This window comes from Gossypium hirsutum, chromosome D11 (assembly GCF_007990345.1).
Source record: "Gossypium hirsutum isolate 1008001.06 chromosome D11, Gossypium_hirsutum_v2.1, whole genome shotgun sequence".
Lineage (NCBI taxonomy): Eukaryota > Viridiplantae > Streptophyta > Magnoliopsida > Malvales > Malvaceae > Gossypium > Gossypium hirsutum.
Window position 1 is genome coordinate 426617 of NC_053447.1, and position 21708 is coordinate 448324.

At 31.5% G+C, this 21708-nt stretch overlaps 3 protein-coding genes across 3 annotated transcripts; 1 reads left to right on the forward strand and 2 right to left on the reverse strand.

The window, feature by feature from the left end:
* Positions 1 to 1248: 1248 nt before the first annotated feature.
* Positions 1249 to 3295, reverse strand: LOC121223594 (40S ribosomal protein S7). The gene is made up of 6 exons (XM_041105379.1): positions 3138 to 3295; positions 2483 to 2557; positions 2311 to 2384; positions 2101 to 2224; positions 1658 to 1840; positions 1249 to 1564 (listed from the first exon to the last, which is right to left on the reverse strand). Exons 2-6 carry the CDS (start codon positions 2555 to 2557, stop codon positions 1445 to 1447), a joined length of 576 nt encoding a protein of 191 aa, XP_040961313.1. The 5' UTR covers positions 3138 to 3295; the 3' UTR covers positions 1249 to 1444.
* On the forward strand, positions 3102 to 11795 carry LOC121223004 (transcription factor BEE 3). The gene is made up of 7 exons (XM_041103875.1): positions 3102 to 3110; positions 4840 to 5062; positions 9135 to 9283; positions 9371 to 9490; positions 10074 to 10139; positions 10583 to 10660; positions 10777 to 11795. Exons 1-7 carry the CDS (start codon positions 3102 to 3104, stop codon positions 10792 to 10794), a joined length of 663 nt encoding a protein of 220 aa, XP_040959809.1. The 3' UTR covers positions 10795 to 11795.
* A 1873-nt stretch (positions 11796 to 13668) lies between these two features.
* LOC121223595 (kinesin-like protein KIN-14P) lies at positions 13669 to 20071 on the reverse strand. The gene is made up of 22 exons (XM_041105380.1): positions 19908 to 20071; positions 19761 to 19812; positions 19126 to 19253; positions 18907 to 19041; positions 18483 to 18610; positions 18295 to 18378; positions 18102 to 18179; positions 17931 to 18023; positions 17800 to 17829; positions 17072 to 17491; positions 16911 to 16992; positions 16736 to 16831; positions 16491 to 16670; positions 16296 to 16402; positions 16021 to 16202; positions 15757 to 15921; positions 15419 to 15672; positions 15147 to 15310; positions 14565 to 14689; positions 14337 to 14468; positions 14073 to 14164; positions 13669 to 13993 (listed from the first exon to the last, which is right to left on the reverse strand). Exons 3-22 carry the CDS (start codon positions 19151 to 19153, stop codon positions 13929 to 13931), a joined length of 2640 nt encoding a protein of 879 aa, XP_040961314.1. The 5' UTR covers positions 19154 to 19253; positions 19761 to 19812; positions 19908 to 20071; the 3' UTR covers positions 13669 to 13928.
* Positions 20072 to 21708: the final 1637 nt, after the last annotated feature.

Genomic DNA, 21708 nt, shown 5'->3' on the forward strand with positions numbered 1-21708 from the left:
TTAATATCTTGCTAAAAATGTTAAATAGAAATGATAATGTATTATAAACTAATTATTTTAATATTAAAAATATTCTTTAAAAATGTTAATGAGAATTATGATCTCTTGTGTTCAAATTTTACATTAAAAATATTGTTTAGCAGATTGGTGATGGAAATTTTTAACTCCACAAATTTTAACATATGTCTTTAAATTATATTTAATTTTTTAAAAAAAATATGTGACAAAATTTTAATCATACTTGTAAAAAATAATTTCTATACCAAATAATTACTTTTATAAAAATCTAAATATTCTTAAAATAATATTTGTCCAAAAGGAATTACCGTTGTATAATACTTGTTGTTTCATTAGAAAGGTAAAAAAATGTAATTTCACAATTGAAACTTAGTAGATTAAGTGGTACAAATTCAATCAAACTTTTAATAATATAGATAAATATTTTAAATATTTAATCTATAATATATATCAAAGGAAATTCTTACTTGACACGTGTTCAGTATTATTTTTGTATTTTACAGAAATTTTGGTAAATATCACTTTTGGTCCCTCTAGTTGACACATGTTCAGCCTCTGTTTTCCTTTCCTTTTTGATTAGTCACAAAGCTACTAAAATAAGTGGTTACCCAATTCGTTTTTTTGCTTAATTTTTCCATACCCCTCCACAACCTCCACTTTTTGCCTCCTCACTTTATGCTTCCACCTCTCTCTCTTCCATTTTTTTTACTTTTTTATTATAATTACGATATCTATTATCAATAACTAATTTTCTTACAACAAGTAAACAATTGATCATAAAATATATTCTATTCCCGTAAAAAAAAATCAAATCTCCAAACACATAATTAAAGAATAATTAAAGAATGGAGTAAATAATCACCGTTTTAATTTTCTTACTTTCATTTCATTTCTAGAAAACCGAATATCTTGAGCGCCACCGTCGATGGTCTTTGATAGTAAAGAGTCTAGCTCTCTTGCCCCCTTTCAAATGGGGTGGTGTCAATTTCGTAGTAATCACACGTTGAATGACAATAAACATCCATTCAAAATCAAGATCATGAAAAACTGCATTCTCTACCGTAATTAAAAAAAACACCTTACCGATCCACGAACTGTCCCAGAGGCTTTTTCATTTGCTAAACCATTTTTTTTTGTTCGAGGAACGATGATCATTCGATGAGATAAAGCATAGTAAAATGGATTTTATGAGAAAATTGAGTCATTCATTAGCTTGAACCAACGAAAACCTTTTCAAACTCACAAACCTACATAATTAAATGCCATTACCCAATAGTGAAATATACGTTCATAACAAAGAAAATAAATTCACCATGACACAAAGAAAATAAATGTCGATGTCAAAATTTTAAATACCCTCACAAAAAGAAGTTTCAAGGGTAAAAGGACCAGACAGAAGGTGTCATATCTTTTAAAAAGGCCTTCTTTATGCCTCTGTAACTGGGAACTCAAACACAACATCCTTCCCTGCGAGCTTCCGGTAAACTGCTGAAAAGGTTTCGAGCTTGTATTCTGTGTTGTTTCGTTCTTTGGGGTCCAAAAAGACCTGTACAAAAAGGGTGCCAAACAATGAATGAGCAACATTTCCCAAACTGTTTTAGTATTAGAATAAAAATATTTCATTGCAGCAGTGTTGTACCTTCATTATCTTCGATCCATCGATTCTATATCTAGTACGCTTCCCGACAATCTCAGCAGGTAAAACAACATCTTCGAGCATTGCCTCGTGTACGGCAGTCAGTGTACGGCTGCGTGGCCTCTGAACAGCTGAGCCCTTCTTTGGAGGCCTCAATATCCTTCGAGTTGCAATAAGAATCACATCCTAACACAGACGCATGAACTAAGTTAAAGCTTAAAGACAAGAAGATGCATACATCAAGCATATCAATAAAAACATTCCAACTTCTTCACAAAGAGTAAAACATAAAAACTTAAGATAAACAGTAACTACATATCAAACAAGGGATTCACAAAGACATATGTCTCATTTCTTGTTGAACTGCAATGTCTAAATGACCAACTTCCAAATTTCATTTAAACTGCCCCCAATTTGAAGAAAAAATAGCTTAGTCCATTCCTCACCTTGCCACTGAACTTCTTTTCGAGTTCCCTCACAAGCTTAACATGAACCTTACGGAAAGCTTTCCTCAATCTGTAGGGAACATGGACAACAACAGCTTTTCGGCTCCCAGAAACATCGATTTGGCTGCAAGTGAATAAGTAATATAGTCATATGGTTGATAAATACAGAAGTAACTTTACAGTTACTGGATCCCAACAAAACATTCTTACACTGCTGAATTAATGTAAAGATCTTTGAGGTCACTTTTCAGGTCCTGGTTGGTATTCTCCAAATCAAAGAATGCCTGTTACAAACATACATCCACAAATAATGGAATCACACCCGGGATTGCACATTCTCAAGAACTTTACAAATTAAAAAAATTTAAGAGTGATTTAAAACCTGTGCAACCGACTCCTCGAATTCGGTTGGTTCAACATCCTTATCTTTGTGGATCTTCTTCATCGACGTATACATCTTCAAGATTTGCATTGCAAGATTCATAAATAAAAGAAGTCAAAAACCAGTTTCCATACACAAAAATATAATTACAAAATCATACTGAAAAAAGAATAGGTGAAGTAAAATGCCTTCCTAATTTAACTAAATATTAAACTAAGATCCAACTTCTGGAACTATAGCTCAATTTATACCAGTTTCAATATTCAATAACAAGTTTAACAATTGATAAAATTTTCATTCAATCTGTTCAAATTACATGTTCTATTCTATGAAAGGAAATAAATGAATATTTCCACTAGAAATGGTTTACACTCATTTGACAACAAATTCCTAAATAGAAGGGGAAAAAACAGCTTATCACACATCGACGCTGCTCATAGACTTACATAAATCTCATCGATCTAAGTGGTTGTTAATTGTTTAGAAAAAAGCAATTTACAATACCGAAATCTGCATACATACACCCGAAATTTTATGGATTCCAAACAAATTTTCGCACAAGCGAAAACAAATAATCTTAAAACTACAAATTCAAACAAATTCCCGCAATATCTAGGCGATGAAGCAAGTAATAGGAAAATGAAAGGTGGCGTACCTTGGCGAAGAATGATAGAGTCGAGAGAGAAGTATAAGCGGCTCAGTTAAAATCTTTAGGGTTTCTACCGAAATACTTAATTTATAGTGTGACATTAGAAGTGGCCCGTTTCGCTAGGGTTTTTATATATATACTCCAATTAACTATTAATTTAGTCTATAAAAGTATGGCTATGTACTCAAAGTCATGTTCCATTTTAAATTTTTTACTCGAAAAAATAAATAAATAAATTTTCATATATCTATATTAGACTTTTTTTTAATTATCTTTAAAAATTGTTGTAGCTGATAAAATAATCGATCACGAGTATAGTTTAAATTATATCGACCATCAAGATTAAGTTTATTTACAAGTTTGAGAATATTGTGGTATTTAAACACTTTACAAGATCTTTTAGGATTACATATATTCAACTAGTTTTACTGAAGTATTTCATTAGACAAGTAGATGAATTTCTCCATTTGTTTACAAGTAGATAAGTTTTTTCATTTGTTTCACGAATCGAGTTAAATAAGTTTCATTTAATTAATTGACCTTGTTATACAATATCATATTATTGATTACAGACTTTTATCCGCGACCCATAACACTAACAAGTGTATTAAAATAAGAAGAAAGTTGGAAGGATCTTAACCTAAAGAATGTTGCATTTTTTTCTTCCCGCAAGTACAAAAATGTTGTGTCAACAGCACCGTTCTTATAGTAAGCAAACAGTAATCACTCGCTGAGGCCGATTTTGGGCCAGTTCTTCATTGCTTTTGAAAAGTGCTATGGAAAAGTGCTTTTAAAAAGTTTGGTTTAAATTTTGAGTGTTTAACATTGCTGTCAAAAAGTACTTTTGAGAAATAAAATGTCTATTTTAGACATGTTATTATCAAGTAACAAATATGCATTTAAATAATATTTAAATTAGTTAATATTATTATATTTTAGTAAGAATATAAAAAATTTATTATAACTTGTTGTCAATATTTTAATATATGAAATATAAATTTTAAATATCTTTTAAGCAATAAATATTAATTATTTATAAAATTTAATTAGAATATATAAACTATATTTTAAATATTTAAATATAACCATTAAATATTTGTAATTAGTATTTTAAAAATATTTTTTATTTTTAATTAATTATTTTAACACAATTGTAATTAAGCACCAAGAAAAAAAAAAGAAAAACACTATGTTATTGGATGGGTGAAAAAGTAATTAAGCACCAAAAATACTTTTGGAAGAGAAAAAAGCTAAAATTTTTAGCTTTTTCTTTTCAGCTTCTTTTCAGAAGTGTTTTTCAAAAGCACTTCAGAAAAGCTAAAAATTTCAGCCAAAAGTAGCTTATTCTTCACAACTTTTCTTTCAAAAGTGTTTTTAGAGTCAGAAGTGCTTTTTTTAAGCAATGAAGAACTGACCCTTAAGGGGTTAGGAAGCCCAGTGTCTATTAAAATCTAAATTTTATCATTTTGATTTATTAAAATTTTTAAAATTTTTAATTAATAAAGTGAAATTATATTTTAACCCTTTAAAAATAATAATTTTTTATTTAATCCTTTAAAATTATAAATATATAGATGGTTTAATTTCGGCCTACTGATTTTTTTTCCTCGCTTCACCCTTTGATCACCCATCGTCTCGGACAAAAAATTGAAAGTCCTTTAGTTTGAAAAGCAAAAACTTGGTTGCTCCCTCATTATTTTTCTTGAAGGTCTCTTTCTTCTTCGCATCCAATTCCGATGTCCAGTTCTTGATTAACTTGTTCATTAACACGACAAACTGCTTCTTGTCAGAAGGTGTTGCTTCTAAAGCCAAAAAGGGTCGACAATGTGAACAACCTTCACAGCTTGGTCATCACCACCTTCGGCAGAAGGACTGGAGCATCCCATTCTCGATTACCCGTAAGGAGATTCTGGTAAACCAACATGATTGCGGTCTCTCTCGAAGCGAAAAGCTAAAGGCTTTTTTTAGTTCTGAGAGTGGAAGAGAGAGACGCAGGCGGTGACATAGGCACAAGTTGAAAGTTTGATTTATACAGCTAGTCTAAGATTTCAAATTAACTTACTCATATGTTGTTTTTTCACTGTTACTAGTTGGAAGTATTTCAAATTAACTTCATAAATTATATATAATTATTATAAGTTATACTTTTTCATTAACATCTAATGAGAAAATTGAATTGAATATAAAATTATTTGATTCCTGAGCATATAAAATATGTATTCGTTAAAGAAAATGGTACTTGATCTGATTTCTTAAATAATTAACAATAAATAAATTGAAATGAATATTGGTGGGCCTAATATTGAGTTCCAAAGCCCAAAACTATTTAGCAAATTGACGTCCTGAAATCAATACGCATCCCGCATCTAATTTAAAGTCCAATTTTAATTTTAAGATCCAAAGATACAAAGGCCCAAGACATGGAATTTAAGCAGGTTTAAAAAAGCTTAAGCTACATCTAATGTCCCTCAACTATTAGTAAATATACATTTTAGTCACTCAATTTCAAAAAGTTAAATGGTCACCGAATTATTCAAAAATTTTCGTTTAGTCACTAGGTTGTTAAAATCGTTTTTGTATGGCCTTTTTTGTCCTTATCGTCTGCACTAATCAAAAACTTTTTTTCTCTTCACGTTTATAGTTCAATTTTTTTTCATGAAACAGCTTTGAACGTTGTGAATTTTCGAACCAACATCCAAACAATTTTCTTCTCCGATCTCTGACACTAGCCGTTAGATTAACTTAGATCTAAAATATGTTATTCTATTTGTCAATGGGTATATTGATCTACTGTACCGATTGTTGATTTGTCACTTTGAGCTTGCTAACTAGACTTTTGAAAAACAAAAATTTAACAGCCCAATGATTTAAATAAAAACTATCGACTAGTTCAATGACTTAAATGAAAACTTTTAGATAGTTCAAAAATCATTTTATAACTTTTTTGAAATTAAATGACTAAAATATAAACTTACTAATAATTTAGCGACCTTTCATAATTTACCCTTAAAAACAAAGAAAATTGACTCTCAATTTATTTATTTTATTATAAATCTCAAATAATCAATTTTAATTCAATTTATAAAATATGATGCATGACATGCAATTATACATATAAAAATTTGATTATACATATAAATTTTTAATTTTTATTTAATTATACATATTTAAAAAAATAAAACAGAGGTATGTACTTATTTTCATATTAGATAAAAATGGTTGATAACAATAATATTAATTTCTTTTTTCTCCATCACACCAAATACAGTGTTAAAGATTGTCATAGTTATGGTCCCCATAACTTGGAACTAACGTGTACTTACTTCCAAGTGTTTATGCCTCAAAAAAATTATATTCCTAAAGTCAAACAAATCCTATTTTGGGTGGGAAAACACTTAAATTGAGTAAAATGGGTTGCTTAAATCGTTAAGAGTTTGGTACCGTGGGAATCTATTATCATTATTATTATTGAGCCACCAGTTTCCTACTTTCCGTTAAATTCCTCAAACACTAACCAATTTTGCTTCAATTTTACAAATTATTTTTAATATATATATAGCTAAACTACTACTATTTATCTTGTCTTGTTTTTAATGGAAACCTATCGATTTATGCTTTTAGTAGGGACTATGAATTTTTTTAAATTTAAACGTGATTTGATAAATAAATAAAAAATTCAACAATAATGTAAATTTGATCGAATAAATTATTTCCGAATAGTTTATTTGAAATGATATCCGACTTAAGTTTTTATATAAAGTGTAATTAAATCAATTTATATATACTTTTATTCTTATTTTAAAATTGTTATTATTTATGTAATCTCATAAATATTATCTCATTATTTTTTATTTATGTTTTTTTGTAGATGACGATGCATTGGTTATGAAGTGCAATTTGCATTGAATTTATAATGGATTCATAAGAGAAATTGAATTCAGAGTTGATACTTTATAATATTTTATGACACTTTTCAATACTTAAAATTAAATAAAATTTTATAATGTCTAATTCCTTTTAATAGAATTTTATTTAAACACAAATTGATTGATTAATTAAATTATTTAAAATTAAAATAAATAAATAAATAAATTGGAAAAGAAAAACTTAAATTTGAATAACATCAAGTCAAATGATAAAAACTTAAAATAACTCACATTTTACATAATTATTTGTATTATTTAAAAAATTCTAAATTAGAATATACTATTTTAGGATTATTTATATACGGACACGAAACTAAAGGATATAGGCATGAACGACATCGGACAAGGACTACGTGCCCATGCAACTTGGTCTGCTAATATTATTGTTGGCCACGTTAAGCTTCAAGCGGTCGGCACAAAAGAAGCCAACATTAATTTATATCGAGTATTTTATTTGTATGAATTTTATTTTTATATTAACTATTTGTAAAATATACAAGGAAGAGTAAATGGGGTCAATTTTCTGATGAGCGGAGCTGAGATTATTTTATTTTTATTGTTTACTTTCAATTTTATGTCTTTGTAGTCAAGTAAAGCTTCTATTTTTTAAATATAAAACATATTTTCTGCTAATTTTATGATTGGATAAAAAATATAAAACATGTCTACACAAGTTATCAAATATGATCAAATGATTGCATGGAAGCTATGCATTTAAAGTATTATTTTATTTTTTAAAATTTAAATGTAATTTAAATTGTTAATATTGTTAAAGTTTTTTTATTAAATTTATTGGTGTGATATTTTGAAATAAAAAAATTCACTTGATGTCACGTAACACCTGGATTTAATAGATAAATTTTAACGGAATTAACAATTAAATTTACATTTTTAAATCTAAAAATAAAAGGATTAAATTCCTTGAAATAAAAATAAGAGGACTAAATTCAAAATGTATGAATAGTATAAATACTAGAAGTACGTTTTAACCAAATATTTACATGCATGTAGAGGTGTTCATAGGCTAATATTGAACTGGATTAAATATGATATTAACACATTTTATGAATGACTAATCTAAGTGATTCTAGATTTGGTTGTCTAAACCGTCTATATTTAAAAATGATTAACCCAAACCTATTCTAGGCTTGCTGGTCTTTTTTTTTTTGAAAATATTTATATTTTTAATTTAACAATTAATAATTTTATATTATTCATCAATTAAAATTTTAGACCAATCTCATATTATTCTAGGTCTGCCCATTCAAAACCAGCCCAAACTAAGCTCAAGCTTTAAATATTTAAATTCAAGCTTAACTTATATTTTAGACAAGTTTAAGCATTTGCTTAAATTTATTTTTCAAATCTAATATTTTTACTTAAAAACTCATGGAAGAACAATTTTCAGTTAATTGATTTAGTTTATTTTGATTTAGGCATTTTGTGTGGTTATTTTAATTGATTATCTATTGTTAAAATTTTAAATTAATTCGACCGAAAAATTAACTTAATTTAATACATATTATTTATTTATAATATATAATATATTATTTAAGTTTAATAACTAAAGTTGATTAAATCGATTAACTGATTGACCTAAAGTCAATTTAATTATGTTGATTGTTGAGCTTTAAATTGATGAATCAGATTTCGTAGATTATAATCAATTAAATTAAATAGGTTTAATAAAAAAACTGACGCAATTTACTAAAGGGCCGAATACTCTCCTCTATATAAACCTTCTCAATTTCGGATCAAACTTCGAGTTTTATCATGATCTCACATTATAAATACTACTCCCATTTCTTATCATCCGAAACACCCATTCGATTGTACCTCCCCCCCCCCCCAAAAAAAAAAAAGAAAAATCTCATGGCTGATTTCACATTCTTGGATATCGATCCTACCATGGAATTACTTAACCAATTCCCTGAACTAAAATCCTTGAATTACCAAAGCTTTTCACCTTTCTCCACCACTGACAACAACCTGTTCAACAATGAAGCTTAAAAGATCCCAACCATTAATAACTGGGGAGAAGAAGATAATAACTTACCAGGTTTTACCCACAATTCAGTACCATCAGTTTCTCAGCCCATTTTCACACCTGGAAATGAATTCCATGAAGAAACCCACAAGAGAAAAGAATTGGATCTCGCATGGGAAACTAGTTTCTGGAATTCATCGTCTCCCCATGTTTATGAAACTGAGATCAACATAAGAAACGTAAACACGTATATGATGTTCTGAAATCATTTTCTTGAATTCTCTTTTCATTTTTTTTTAGTGTTTTTTGGTTTTACTGTCTTGAAGAATCCAGGAAGAGGGAAAAGAGCAAAAAGCAATGGCAAGGAAGAAGAGAAACCAAAAGAAGTGGTTCATGTTAGAGCTAGACGAGGTCAAGCTACCAATAGTCACTGTGTTGCAGAAAGGGTTATATACTTATAACTCAATTTCCTTTCTCATGAAATTCAATATTGCTGGGGTACCAAGTACTTCGGTAGAAGTCTTCGAACTGTCGTTCTTCAAGTAGCTGACTCGGCCCCTCAGCAACTAAATATATTGCTTCAGTATTATGATTTTATCCCTAACCTCCATGTAGAGCCGTATACAATTCATGGAAAGAGATGTCTTGACTGGTGTAGATAAGTATCTGCAAAACTCGGAGAAGGTGTCTATATAAGGCGTAAGAATAATAATGGAGTTATCTGAATGCCGGACGACTCAAACCACCAACCGATGCTTAAAAGCGCCTTGGTTGGTAGGTAGAATCTCGGGGTGCTCCTGTAATTTTATTATATTCACATGTCCTATATAGATATCTTTCTCAAATCCTGCAGATACCTATCTCCATCAATTAAGACGTCCCCTCCATAAATTATACACGACTCACCGTGAAAATTGAGAACAAAACTGTAACACGCCTTCGGTTGTTGGGGGACCGAATTAGCTGTCCAAAGAACAACACTTCAAAGGTCGTTAATGAAAATGAAGCATTTTCTTTTCTGCCAAACAGGTTAGAAGAGGGAAAATAAATGAGAGACTAAGAAGCTTGCAAGATATAGTCCCAGGGTGCTATAGGGTAATTATTATAATATTATGCTTCGAGTTGCATCATGCATATGGTATAGCAAAAACAACAAAGATCGTACATACATGATTTTTTTATTCTGATGTGTTGATAATCTGCAGAATATGGGGATGGCAGTAATGTTAGACGAGATAATCAATTATGTCCAGTTCTTGCAGAACCAGATCGAGGGACGTTGAATAACAAACACATCATTTATTCACAATTTTCTTGCTTTCAAGCCATTTTTCATGCGAAGGACAATATAGTCAATACATGTACATATGCATGTATGAATGGCTGATAAATTAACAGGAAACAAAAAAACCGAAAATCGATTCAAATTAATTTAGTTTCGGTTTATCCGAAAATTCATTTTCTTGCAAAATAATTTTTTTTTCAAAATTAAATCCAACCGCATGATTATAATCTCTCATGTATATGAAATATTACAGTTTCTTTCAATGAAGTTGACGGCAGCAAGTGCATGCTATGACTTCAACTCAGATTCAGACGATATGGAAACCATGCAGGTGCTTAAATTAATTTCCTAACTACATTTTTTTCCTTTATTTAAAATTTCAAATTCTTTATAATGAATTGAATCTCACAAAATAATTGGTTTCCAATGCATAAAAAAAATCATCAGAGGAGGCAAAAAGGTTGAAAAGATTGATGAAAAAAGGATATACAGGAGGGTCAAAGCTGCTTGCTTTCACTCATCTCTTTGACTTTAATTTCTAGATGTTATATATCTCTTTATTCAAGATCATATTATCAAATTAAATTAATATTTTGTTAACTAATAATTATAATTTTTAACTAAATAATTCAATTTAAAGGGTTGACCCAATGACTGAAAGTATCATTAATTGGACTATTTTTTAATTCAGTACATAACTGATTTTATAATTTACAAGGTAGGAATACGAGTTTCGAACAAAACACGGTTTCAAAGTTCAGTCAAAGATGAAAACAATGTATCCAAAAGATTAAGGTACAAATTAAAGACAAAAAATTGTAACACTTGCCACTCTTTTTATGATGCATTCCCTATATCCAAATAGACAAATTGACACTGTCAATGTGTTGAAAACAATGGCATAAAAACAACATTTCACCAACAAAGCTGTTGCCCTTTGAAGCAATTCAAAAATACCAAGCAAAAGGGTATCCCAAGTCCCTATTACCAAGCAAAATGCCATTGCTCTAAATAGGAAACAATGAAATATAATAATTCTCATTGTTTATAAACAAGAGATGATCTTGGAAGAGATCGGCTTTCTTATTGGAAGAAGTCTTTAAAGTGTCACTCTTTGAGCAATTGATCAGACCCTCAAACAAATGTATTGTTCTCAAGATGTCTATGCTCGATTTTAGCCCCCAGTTTTTGTCTCCCGACTCAATGTTGAGTCCTCAACGGGTTCACGGAGTTTAGTGGGAGCGTTTGATTCAATAATACCAAGTGGTAGTGTTCTTGCCCAATAATGCCTATTAAGGGCATGGATTTGAACCCCCACTAAACTCTGTGAACTCTTCGAGAGCTCTCCGCAAGTCCGGAGACAAAAACCTAGGGCTAAAACCGAGCATAGACATCCTGAGAACAATACTTCTATTAAGGGTCCAAGACCGGCCTAGAGAGTGACTTCCTCTCAACATTACTTCTACTCGGGAGAGTATTAGCACCAGTACGTGTCCAACAAAGGCATCAATAAGCCAACTCCATGGCATAACAAGCCAGCAATTGTATGCTTGCAAGCTTTCTATGGCACTACTAATGAATAAGAAAGAAGGGAAGGCTACAGCATTTTGCATATTATTAAGGCTTGTGTTCTGTTCTTGGGACAGGGAAGGCTATCCCATATCTGGAATTTTCACCCATCAAAGCTTGAATCTTACATGACTAACTTTTAAGAACATTTATTTTAGTTATCAATCCAATAAAAATCAGCATGCAAGGCTCGAAATTCATGTTACGACACTGAGTTTCAATAAAATTTGTGCACGAACCATTTCTGTAGAAACTCACATTGCATTGCAACATCGAATCAAACAGACAACGTTCCAATAGGCATGAGGAGCTTACCATTTTCATTTTGATTAGAGTGATGGTGAATGGATTCATTGTTGCTAGAAGAAGAGGGTTCAATAGCACTATTAGCCTCGGGTGCCTAATAAAAATAAATGAAGATTTCAATATATATGATACTCATTTCATCACAAACATTGAATGAATGAAACGATATATAGACATACCTCTTTGTTAAGCAAGCGAGAAGTGGCAATCATTAGATTATTCAGATCTTCGCCAGGAAATTGCTTTTAAAAAAGAAGAAGATAAAATCATCTTCACAACTTCATTCAGTCTTTGAAGCTCAGCTTTCAATTCCTCTCATTCTTCATTTCTTTGCATTGATTGAAAATGCGAAGGACCAGCCTTAACCGAGACGAAGAAGTAACCGCTCCTACACAACCACCATGCCCTTTTTTATTCGGTCCTTGAATTTCTGGAATGTTATATACATAAAGAAAAAATAAATAATTTCAAAAAAAAAATTAAGGATACATGAACACGATGATTTATTTTCCAATTGGTGTTTGCATATATACCAAAAGTAAGCTGCTCCAGAGATTGCTGTTCATGTTGTGGTGGCATTGATTGATGCTTTTGAGGTTGAACATTAGATTCAGCTCTGCGATTCGCAGGGACAATATTTCGGCGTTTGCGTTTTCGCCATTTCAAATCAAATTCAATAATCGAGAAGGGAAAAAATAATTATAAAAGAATATTAAATGCGAATAAAAGATGCTTATTAAACGAAATTTGAATGCTGATTTTACCCTTTTTCCTTTGAAGAGAGCTATCGGGAGAAGCGAAGGTGCAGGGGAACAAATAACTGAGGAGGGGTTTTCCGGATTTTGGTTTTAGGGTAAATAAGATTAGGGTTGGGATTTTTTATTTGTTTAGTATTAGTTTTTAGAGACGAAAAGCGACATAAACCGTCGGTATATGTCAGAGAGATGGTAACAGAAAGCTTTTGAAGTTAGATCAATACCGACGGATTTATCGTTTAGTTTCTGTTCTGGCGGGAAATATAAGCCTGTCAGCCAAGTAGGATTTTTTTTATCCGTGAGACATAAGATTTGATTATATGATATTTTAGTATTGTGTTTTGTGTCATCATTACTTTAGAACTATTCAAAAAATATTTTTATTTTTTAGATATATTACTTTTTAATGTTTAGGAGATGATGATGTTGTTTTATCTCTAAATAAAGAAAAAACATACGGAAAAAAGGTAATATTTGAGTTTATATTGAAGTTAGAAAATGTATTATTTGATTTTTCTTAATATGGAAAAAAGATGGTGAGAAGATTTGTTATTATTAGAAATAATGAAAAAAAATATTGTTATATTACTGTTTAAAATTTAGGCATATTTAAAAGTTAAGTTACCCATACAATACAACAAAATCTCGAAAATAAATTTCACGAAATTGCAAGAGGTAATAGAAGGGAATTAGAAAGGAGCCATCGTTAGAAGACATACAAATTTTGTACATATGTACATACTCCAATAAACGTCAATTACAGTGGTGATCCAAGGGCGCAAGAGAAAAGAATTATACTTTTTAAAAAGAAATCAAATTTTGTAGCCAATTCCAATTGGATCCAAAACGGGCTACCATATATATCATCTGGTATATAATTAATAACTCCAAAGACCAATGATAAATACAGCCTCAACACTATAAAACAAGGATTGTTGTGACCAACTGCAACTTTTTTGAGTATCTAATTTACACCTTTTTCCTGACAACAGGCTTAACCAAATTTGAACTCGAGCTGAGAGTCTTTTTAATGGCTGAAAAGATTAATAAAAGAGAAAACTTTAGAATGATACCATATAAAAAGGTCTAATTTTTGTATGAAAAGTTCCGTACCGGGTGAAGAAGCTCTCGGAGATTCTGATTTTGATGTTGGTGTTGCTTGTGCAGGTTTTTGTAAAACTCGGACCTTTGGTACGACCTTGGGCCTGCAGAAAGTTAACTTGCATTGAGTATAGCTTAATACGATCGCATTCAGAGTCTGCCCGATGAAATCGAACATCGAACACATACAGACATGTCTGCCTATGTGTATGTATGTACTAATTGCAAATTTCTCTATCTGTACTAAAGCTAAAAGAGCATTAAACCGATACTCACTTCCCCAGAGATACGCCTTCGGGGGAATGCACGTATTCAGCTGAGCCATCAGTTTCTGTTCCCATAGAAAGAGCAGCATCAGTTATTTCGGATTTTTCATCGTCCGTTGAACCAGTTTCAGACTGCTTATCACTGTGAAACCAGTTGTAATGATCAGAAACTGTTTTCTCAGTATGTCCTAAAAGCCTATTCGGAGTTTTTGGCCTATAGATGGGGGAAGAATCATACCTCAAAGAGCCTGTTCCGGGCTGCTCACCATCGATCCCGGGGTATCCGTTTTTTAGATCTTTTAGTAAATGCAACCGTTCAATCTCCTCGTCCTTTTTAGCTATCGTGTCCTTGAGAGATGCCATCTGCAGAGCCGGTTAAACTTAGAGAACAATAACGTGAATGGAGATTCTATGTTGTGTATATATGTATGAATGTATGTATGTATCCGTATCCATAATTCAAGTGAAGAACATAGGGAAAGTTGTAGCTAAAACATAATCAAAGTAACATCTATTCCATCTACTAAAGCTAAATGAAGTACATTTGGTACGTATTCATCCATTGCCAACCAATCTGTCCGGTCCATTTCGTGCCTCTAAACCGACTTTTTTGAAACAAAAGCGTAAGCAAAAGATGTTGCAAATCTTCTTATAACACAAATATTTCCACAAAGCATAAAATCTTTTATATAGTATCACGTTTCAGGTAATGTTATATGCTGAACCATGAAAAGATCATACGCATTTATGAATCCAGTCAAGTTCCATATCAAAAATTATAAACTCGTATACGAAATAAAAGAGGAAAACAAAACCGTACCTGCTCCATTAGTTCCTTAACATCCTTCCCTTCTTTGCTACTTCGTGCAGCACCTAACTCAACTCCGGAAACTCGTTCTGCAAACTTCAAAGTACTCAAACTTTCAGAATACGAAGTGACATCGGGATTGAGCTGCACAAACATAAGGGTCTTTGCTTGTCCTCCTGGAATATATATAAAAAAAACCACTTAGACGAACCATGATATCGGTTTTATCATTCTAAAACCCGGACGTGATTTCATACAGTTTCAGAACATAGTGAAATAAGTACCGAGAGAGCTTTGAAGTACTTGAGTGAGCTTGCTATTTCTGTATGGTACATGAGGGCTCTTTTGTGCAAGAGCAAAAATTACATCTCCAAGGGAAGACAAAGATTTATTAATATGTTGTGCTTCCTTAAGTCTATCACCAGTTACCTCGGATCTATCTACTCTTTCACTACCTGCTAAATCTACCAAATGCAGATTACCGTATATATAATTTCCCGCCTTCAAATCCTTCCCACGAACATGCACGGTGACGATGCTATAACCAAAAACACTAAATCATACGTCGCAGAGGAAATATTCTAACTCGAGATGTGTATTGTAAAAGATTAAATATACGAACCTGTGTGATCGACTACTTCTTTCATTTAATGCAGTAGCACTAACGGTTCGATTCTTGAACCCAAGATTAATTAAATCAATTACATCTGTGGTTGATAGAACAGGGTGCATGCTAGCATCAGGTACAGCTAGTCCATTAGGTTGAGAGATACTAGTAACCCCCATTGTGTGCGGATTAAGGAACACAAAGATAACTATATCGCAACAATAATATCGAAAGTAAAAACACTTGAAAAGAGAATGTATTCGGTGAAAAAAAGGATATTTCTTTGCCGGACCCGTACGATTTGATAATAAATCACGCACTTGATCGTTGTATATTTCTACCACTTGAACCCCAACTTCATATTGAAAGGTACTTCTTCTATTTTGAGAGATTTTGAAGAGATTATTCAAAGCTCGAAAATTAACACCCCATTCTTCTTCGGTTGCATCATTAGGACCAGTCTGGAAATGTCAAACGAAAAAATGAATGGGATTTGTTCGAAATGTTTGTGTAACTTCATGCGCTTAAGAATAAATGAATGCTTAGTTCCTTACCATTGTATATGTTTTCCCCGAACCGGTTTGACCATAAGCAAATATGCAAACGTTATATCCATCGACTACCGATTGAATAAAAGGTTGAATATCAGCAAATACCTCTCCTGTCCTTAGTTAAAGAGTTCTAAAATTAGATAATCACAATGTTTTCGCAAACTAATATTTAATTTGGCAATGAATAGAAACAAAAACCTTGAGTAGCAGCTGGACCAAAAACTTTATTGAACTTAAATGTCTTTTGTCCCTCTTTCCCTGGCTTGGCCGGGTTTGTAACAACCAACTGTCCGTTATCACCGATACTTTCTACGATTGTCTGTTTTCCATTTTGTCCAGGCAGAAATGGCCTTACTCGACAGAAAACTCTAATGTTACCTGGAAATAAAAAAGGGTTAGAAAATAAAAGCCGATAACTTAGTATAGAAGCTACTTATAGGCACCTCTCAAATCTTGAATCTCATTGAAAAGCTTCCGGTTTTCATTTAGAACTTCACGGTAGTTCCCTGCTGCATCTGCTAATGCTTTAAGCTTTACTTCTGAACAAGAAAAAGGTTCTCATAAGAACTCTTATCACTAACAATCCAAGTTGACAAAACTTTTCCACAAGAAACGTACCTAATAGATTAAATTCCTCGAAATAGCTCTTTTGTGTTTTCAAAAGTTCTTGCCTGATGGCATTGGAAGTAAACCTTAAATCCTGAATACTCGTATGAATTAGTATGAAGGATGTTTGAAGAACAAAATACAAATCCAAGATGGTAGAAATCCATAGGTACCCTCATTGCGTGAAACTGAGAATCCATAAAACTTTGGTAGGTGTTCACTTTCATGCTCCAACTCTGACATTTCGACTTGGCACTCTTTTCGAGCTCTTTCACTCTATTGTTGGAATCATTTAGGAGGGACTCAAGCTCGTTTAACCTCGCTTGAAGTCCTGCCTTGACACCCTCAGTCTCTTTTTGCATTTCCAAGCACTGCTGCTCGTGTATTGTTTTGGCCATTTCTAGTTCTTGTTTCAGTGATGCAATTTCACGAATGTGTTTCTCGGTTTCCTGTTTAATGGCTTGTTTATCAATTTCGTGTTTACTGGTTTCGTGTTCATGGGTTTCACGTTTATCAGTTTCTTTCACCGACTCTCTTTTGTCCTTCACCTTCTCCTCAACTTTCCGATTTTCTTCCACTTTGGGGCTCTCAGTCTACAGAAAAAGAGAAAAGATTCCATGAGAAATATATATATATATAGTGTTGAAAGGTATATGTAACAAGGAGTGACCACAAAATCTAATAACAAGGAGGAAAGAACCTCCAAAGCCGGGATACATAGGAGATCATGATTGGTTTAATTTAGTAACTTCATTTAAAAGAAACCTCATTTGAGATTTTTGCAATAAGTAATGGATAAACAATGTGGAAACCAATAGCTAATAATGAATGCCTGTGATAATATAGGACAAAAGCAGTTCAAGGCTGTTGAACAACGGGAAATAATCGTTTTTCTTCGAACCTTTGTCTGCTGAGGATGAACCGTGACAATCTGTAACAAATAAGGTCATCAAATACGCACAGTTTAGCATCTACAACTAAAAGAGAAATGCATTTTGGAATCTAAACAAGTAATCTTTTTTTTCTTCCAACCTTAATCTCTTCACCGTTCCCGGCTGCAAGGGTCTCAAGTACTCTGATTCTCGATTTGTATTTCTCCTCTCGAATCTTGAAAAGATTGTTTTGCTGCGGGCCATAAACCACATAAAATCCATAGAAAAACCAAGAAAATATCCAAAGCAAGATATTTAGAATAGGATTTACGGTTCGTAGATGATCGGCTTGAGTTGATATACGTCGTTCAATCTCCTGCACAACTTTTCTCAAGAGACATGCTACACGCTGAGCAACAAACGTAACATCATCATGTTTTTTATACCAAAATATACAAATGCGTACGTAAAGAAAGGTACACATTCGCATAAAAGTTTAATGTATAACTTAAAATACCCCTTACATGAGGAATTTCACCATTCTTTCTATCTAAACTTTCATCCAAAATTCCATTCACGACACTTAAAAGCGACTGAGTCGGAGCATTCTGCATGCAGAAAACGCGAGAGAAGGCATTATATACATACAAATAAATCCTTTGGGGTATTAAAAAATGGAAGGCATTAAACATAGTGAATGTTGACAGCTTACATCTAAACTGTTAGACTTCATCATCTCTGAAATTTTTGCCCCAGGGAGATCAGCGTAGCGCCCTTGTTTCCATTGAAACACCTCATGAAAATTGTGTCCACCATGATGCAGTCCTGTAGTTGATTGTTCTGCAGAAGATGAAAAACAAGAAGAGTAAACAGGAGACTTGAACAGGCAAAATAATTGCATTTAGCCGTATACATGCATGAAGTAAACGGATACACACACACATATATACGGTTTCAATATACATGTTATTTTTGTATTCTTGTGCATAACTAGACCATCAAACTGAATAGCCAGTTAACTAGAACCATCTTAAATCTATACATACATTACTTATAGCACTTAAATAGCAAAATATGGCAGATGCAACATTATCGAACATGGATTAGGAGGCACTATAAGGAAGCATGCAACTTACGCTGATTTTTTAAGTCAGAGGAAGCCTTCCTCCTTTCTTCTCCGGATAATGGTGTGAGAGGACCACGGAGTGGTGCATCCCCAGGAACATTTCCCGCTTTAGTATTAGAATTCTTATTGGACAAGTTACCACCAGCTAAGGAGGAAAATGAAAAACTAAACCATTTAGTTAAAACAAACAAAAAGGAAGTGCAAGGGAGTGATGGAATATCAGCTTTACATTGATTCTCGTAGTTACTGTTTGCCATTGGTTCGAAAAAACGGACAAGCAGTTATGTTAGAGCTGTCAAGTCCTGATCAAGTTGTAAGAACTTTTGGTCCCTCGTTAACATTTTGTGTAAACCGGTCCTGTTAAACAATTAACTCCAATTAATGAGCATGTTTTACATTAGAACAAACAAGACAGAACCTAACTCAGTGTTCTTACAAAAACACAAAAGGTAGTCATTAGTCATTAATAGTTAGAATCATACAGAATTAAGCTAACTAAACCAAATGATACTATCAACACGTATGTATATAATATCTTGAGCTAACACTGATATTACTGCATATAAACCATGTTGCTTTCTATTGGAATATCATTACTACATTGTATACGGTTGTTCAAACATGTATTTGTATTATACTTATGATATACTATTATGGTAAAATTTTCATAAAGAACACAAAAGAGAAATGAATTGAAACAAGACCCGTCTCTGCTATGTCCAACACTTGTATTCAATAAATTCAAACATGTATTACAAAATAATAAGCAAATTCTTACCCGAATCCGAATAACATATATATTCACTAAAAAATAAGCTAAAACATGATAAAAACAGTGAACACAAGCCAAGATTTTCAGTTTACCATTGGAAAAAAATTGAATTTGGAATTTACCAATGTCCCACATTCTACAATCCTATACACAAAGCTAAAGATTATCATCAACATTGTTAAAATACAAAAAATAACATAAAAAATCAACAAAGTTCGTAGAAAAAAAAATCCCATTACCATGAAATAGTGGAGACATTGATAAATCCCAAGTTCAAACCTTTGAAGAAAAAAAAAAGACCCAATGTAGAGCCAGGCACGCTAATCAAACTCAAAGGTGAAATGAAGTTTCCTTTGGGATTAAAACAAAATAAAAATGATGGAATTTGACTGTTTTTTCGTTTTAAATTGTTTGGTATTCCGTGTACCAATGGTGTTTCTAAGGGACAATAGTTGGGAGAAATGAAGCGACAAACTAGGAAACCAACTCTGTCATTGAGTGTTTGCCACGTGTCCAGGATCCGACATAGATGCTCCATGTTTTTTGCTTTTTATTTTTGTTGTTATTTTAAAACTGGGAAATTGAAAAAAAATAAAACAGATTAAGCAGATAATCTGTATTAGTTAAACCTAACAAATCATTACCAAATTTTTCATTACGATTCTGTTTGCTTTAAAACTATACTCAACTTTTCATATATTGTGCTTTTTAATATTAATTTTTGATGTGTTATAATATTATGTGGATTTTATTTATTTTCACGTGTTAAATTTTATGCTCCACTTCAATTTCATTCATTCTTTAACTTTCAATTAATTATTTAAAAATAATCAAATTAAAGTACTGTAATTTTACTTACGAAAACTAATATATTTATTATTTTGCATGTAAAATAATTAAATGTATTAACAAAATTCATGTTTACCTGTTTGAATAAATGCTATAAAATAATAATAATAATAAAATCCAAGTAACAGTTAGGAGAAGCTGCTGCTGCCTACTCGTTGACGAGGTTGAAAATTAGATATGAAAAAGTATCGATGGGATAATAAGGCTAAGAATTACAAATATAAAATTTTAAAATTATTGGTGGATGTATTATTGAGTTAAATAATTTAATTTAATGATTATGTTTAATATTAAATACACGATTAAGAATTAATGTTTAATTCTGTATTTGTGGGTGTATTCTTTTTACTAAAAATTGCATTTTAACAATTTTTTTTATGATTACTTTTTGGGATAAATATTAAAATTAATATATAATGTATAATGTCATACATTAATTTTATGCGAAATTTTAATTTGATTCTATTTTCATAAATCACTAATAAAATTATCAAATTATCATCATTTTATGTTGATACATTGCATACACAAACAATTATATTAATCCAATATAAAAATATATATATTAATTTCTTTAAATATATACAATTACATTAAAATTAAAGTTGGTATATAAATTTAATATTTATTCTTTATTTTCTTTTCATTATTATGATATTTTGGGCCTTGGTCTTCCTTCTGGAGGAACCCAATCTCTTTTTCTAGATTTTATTGTGAGATGGGTCATGGCAAAAACCTTAGCATTTAAATCCAAGAATATTTGGATTAAAGCTCTCTTTTAGCATTGAAATAACATAGGTTTAATGCTAAATCACTTACTCTTTTATTAAACTCTCTTAACCATTATTCGAATCTAGTGATTAAACTTAGATATTCTTACAATTAGTTACAACAAAAATATATATGATACAAGTAAATTGGGTGATCTCTTCGTTTTAGTTACTATGAAGCTTCATAAAAACTAAAATTTCAAGTTTCCGTCTTCTCTCGTTATTTGAAGTTTAACCCGACTTGGCTCCCAAATAAATCGAATTTAAATGTACCTTTTTCACGTATCTACACTCAAAAAAAAACAGTCGAAAGTTAGTACCTAAAAAAAGCAAATTGTATAGGTATATGTATGTGTGTGTACAAGAGGAAAAAAAAAAGGTAGATGTGATGAAAACAGGAGCTCCCTTCAGTCCAATGGGC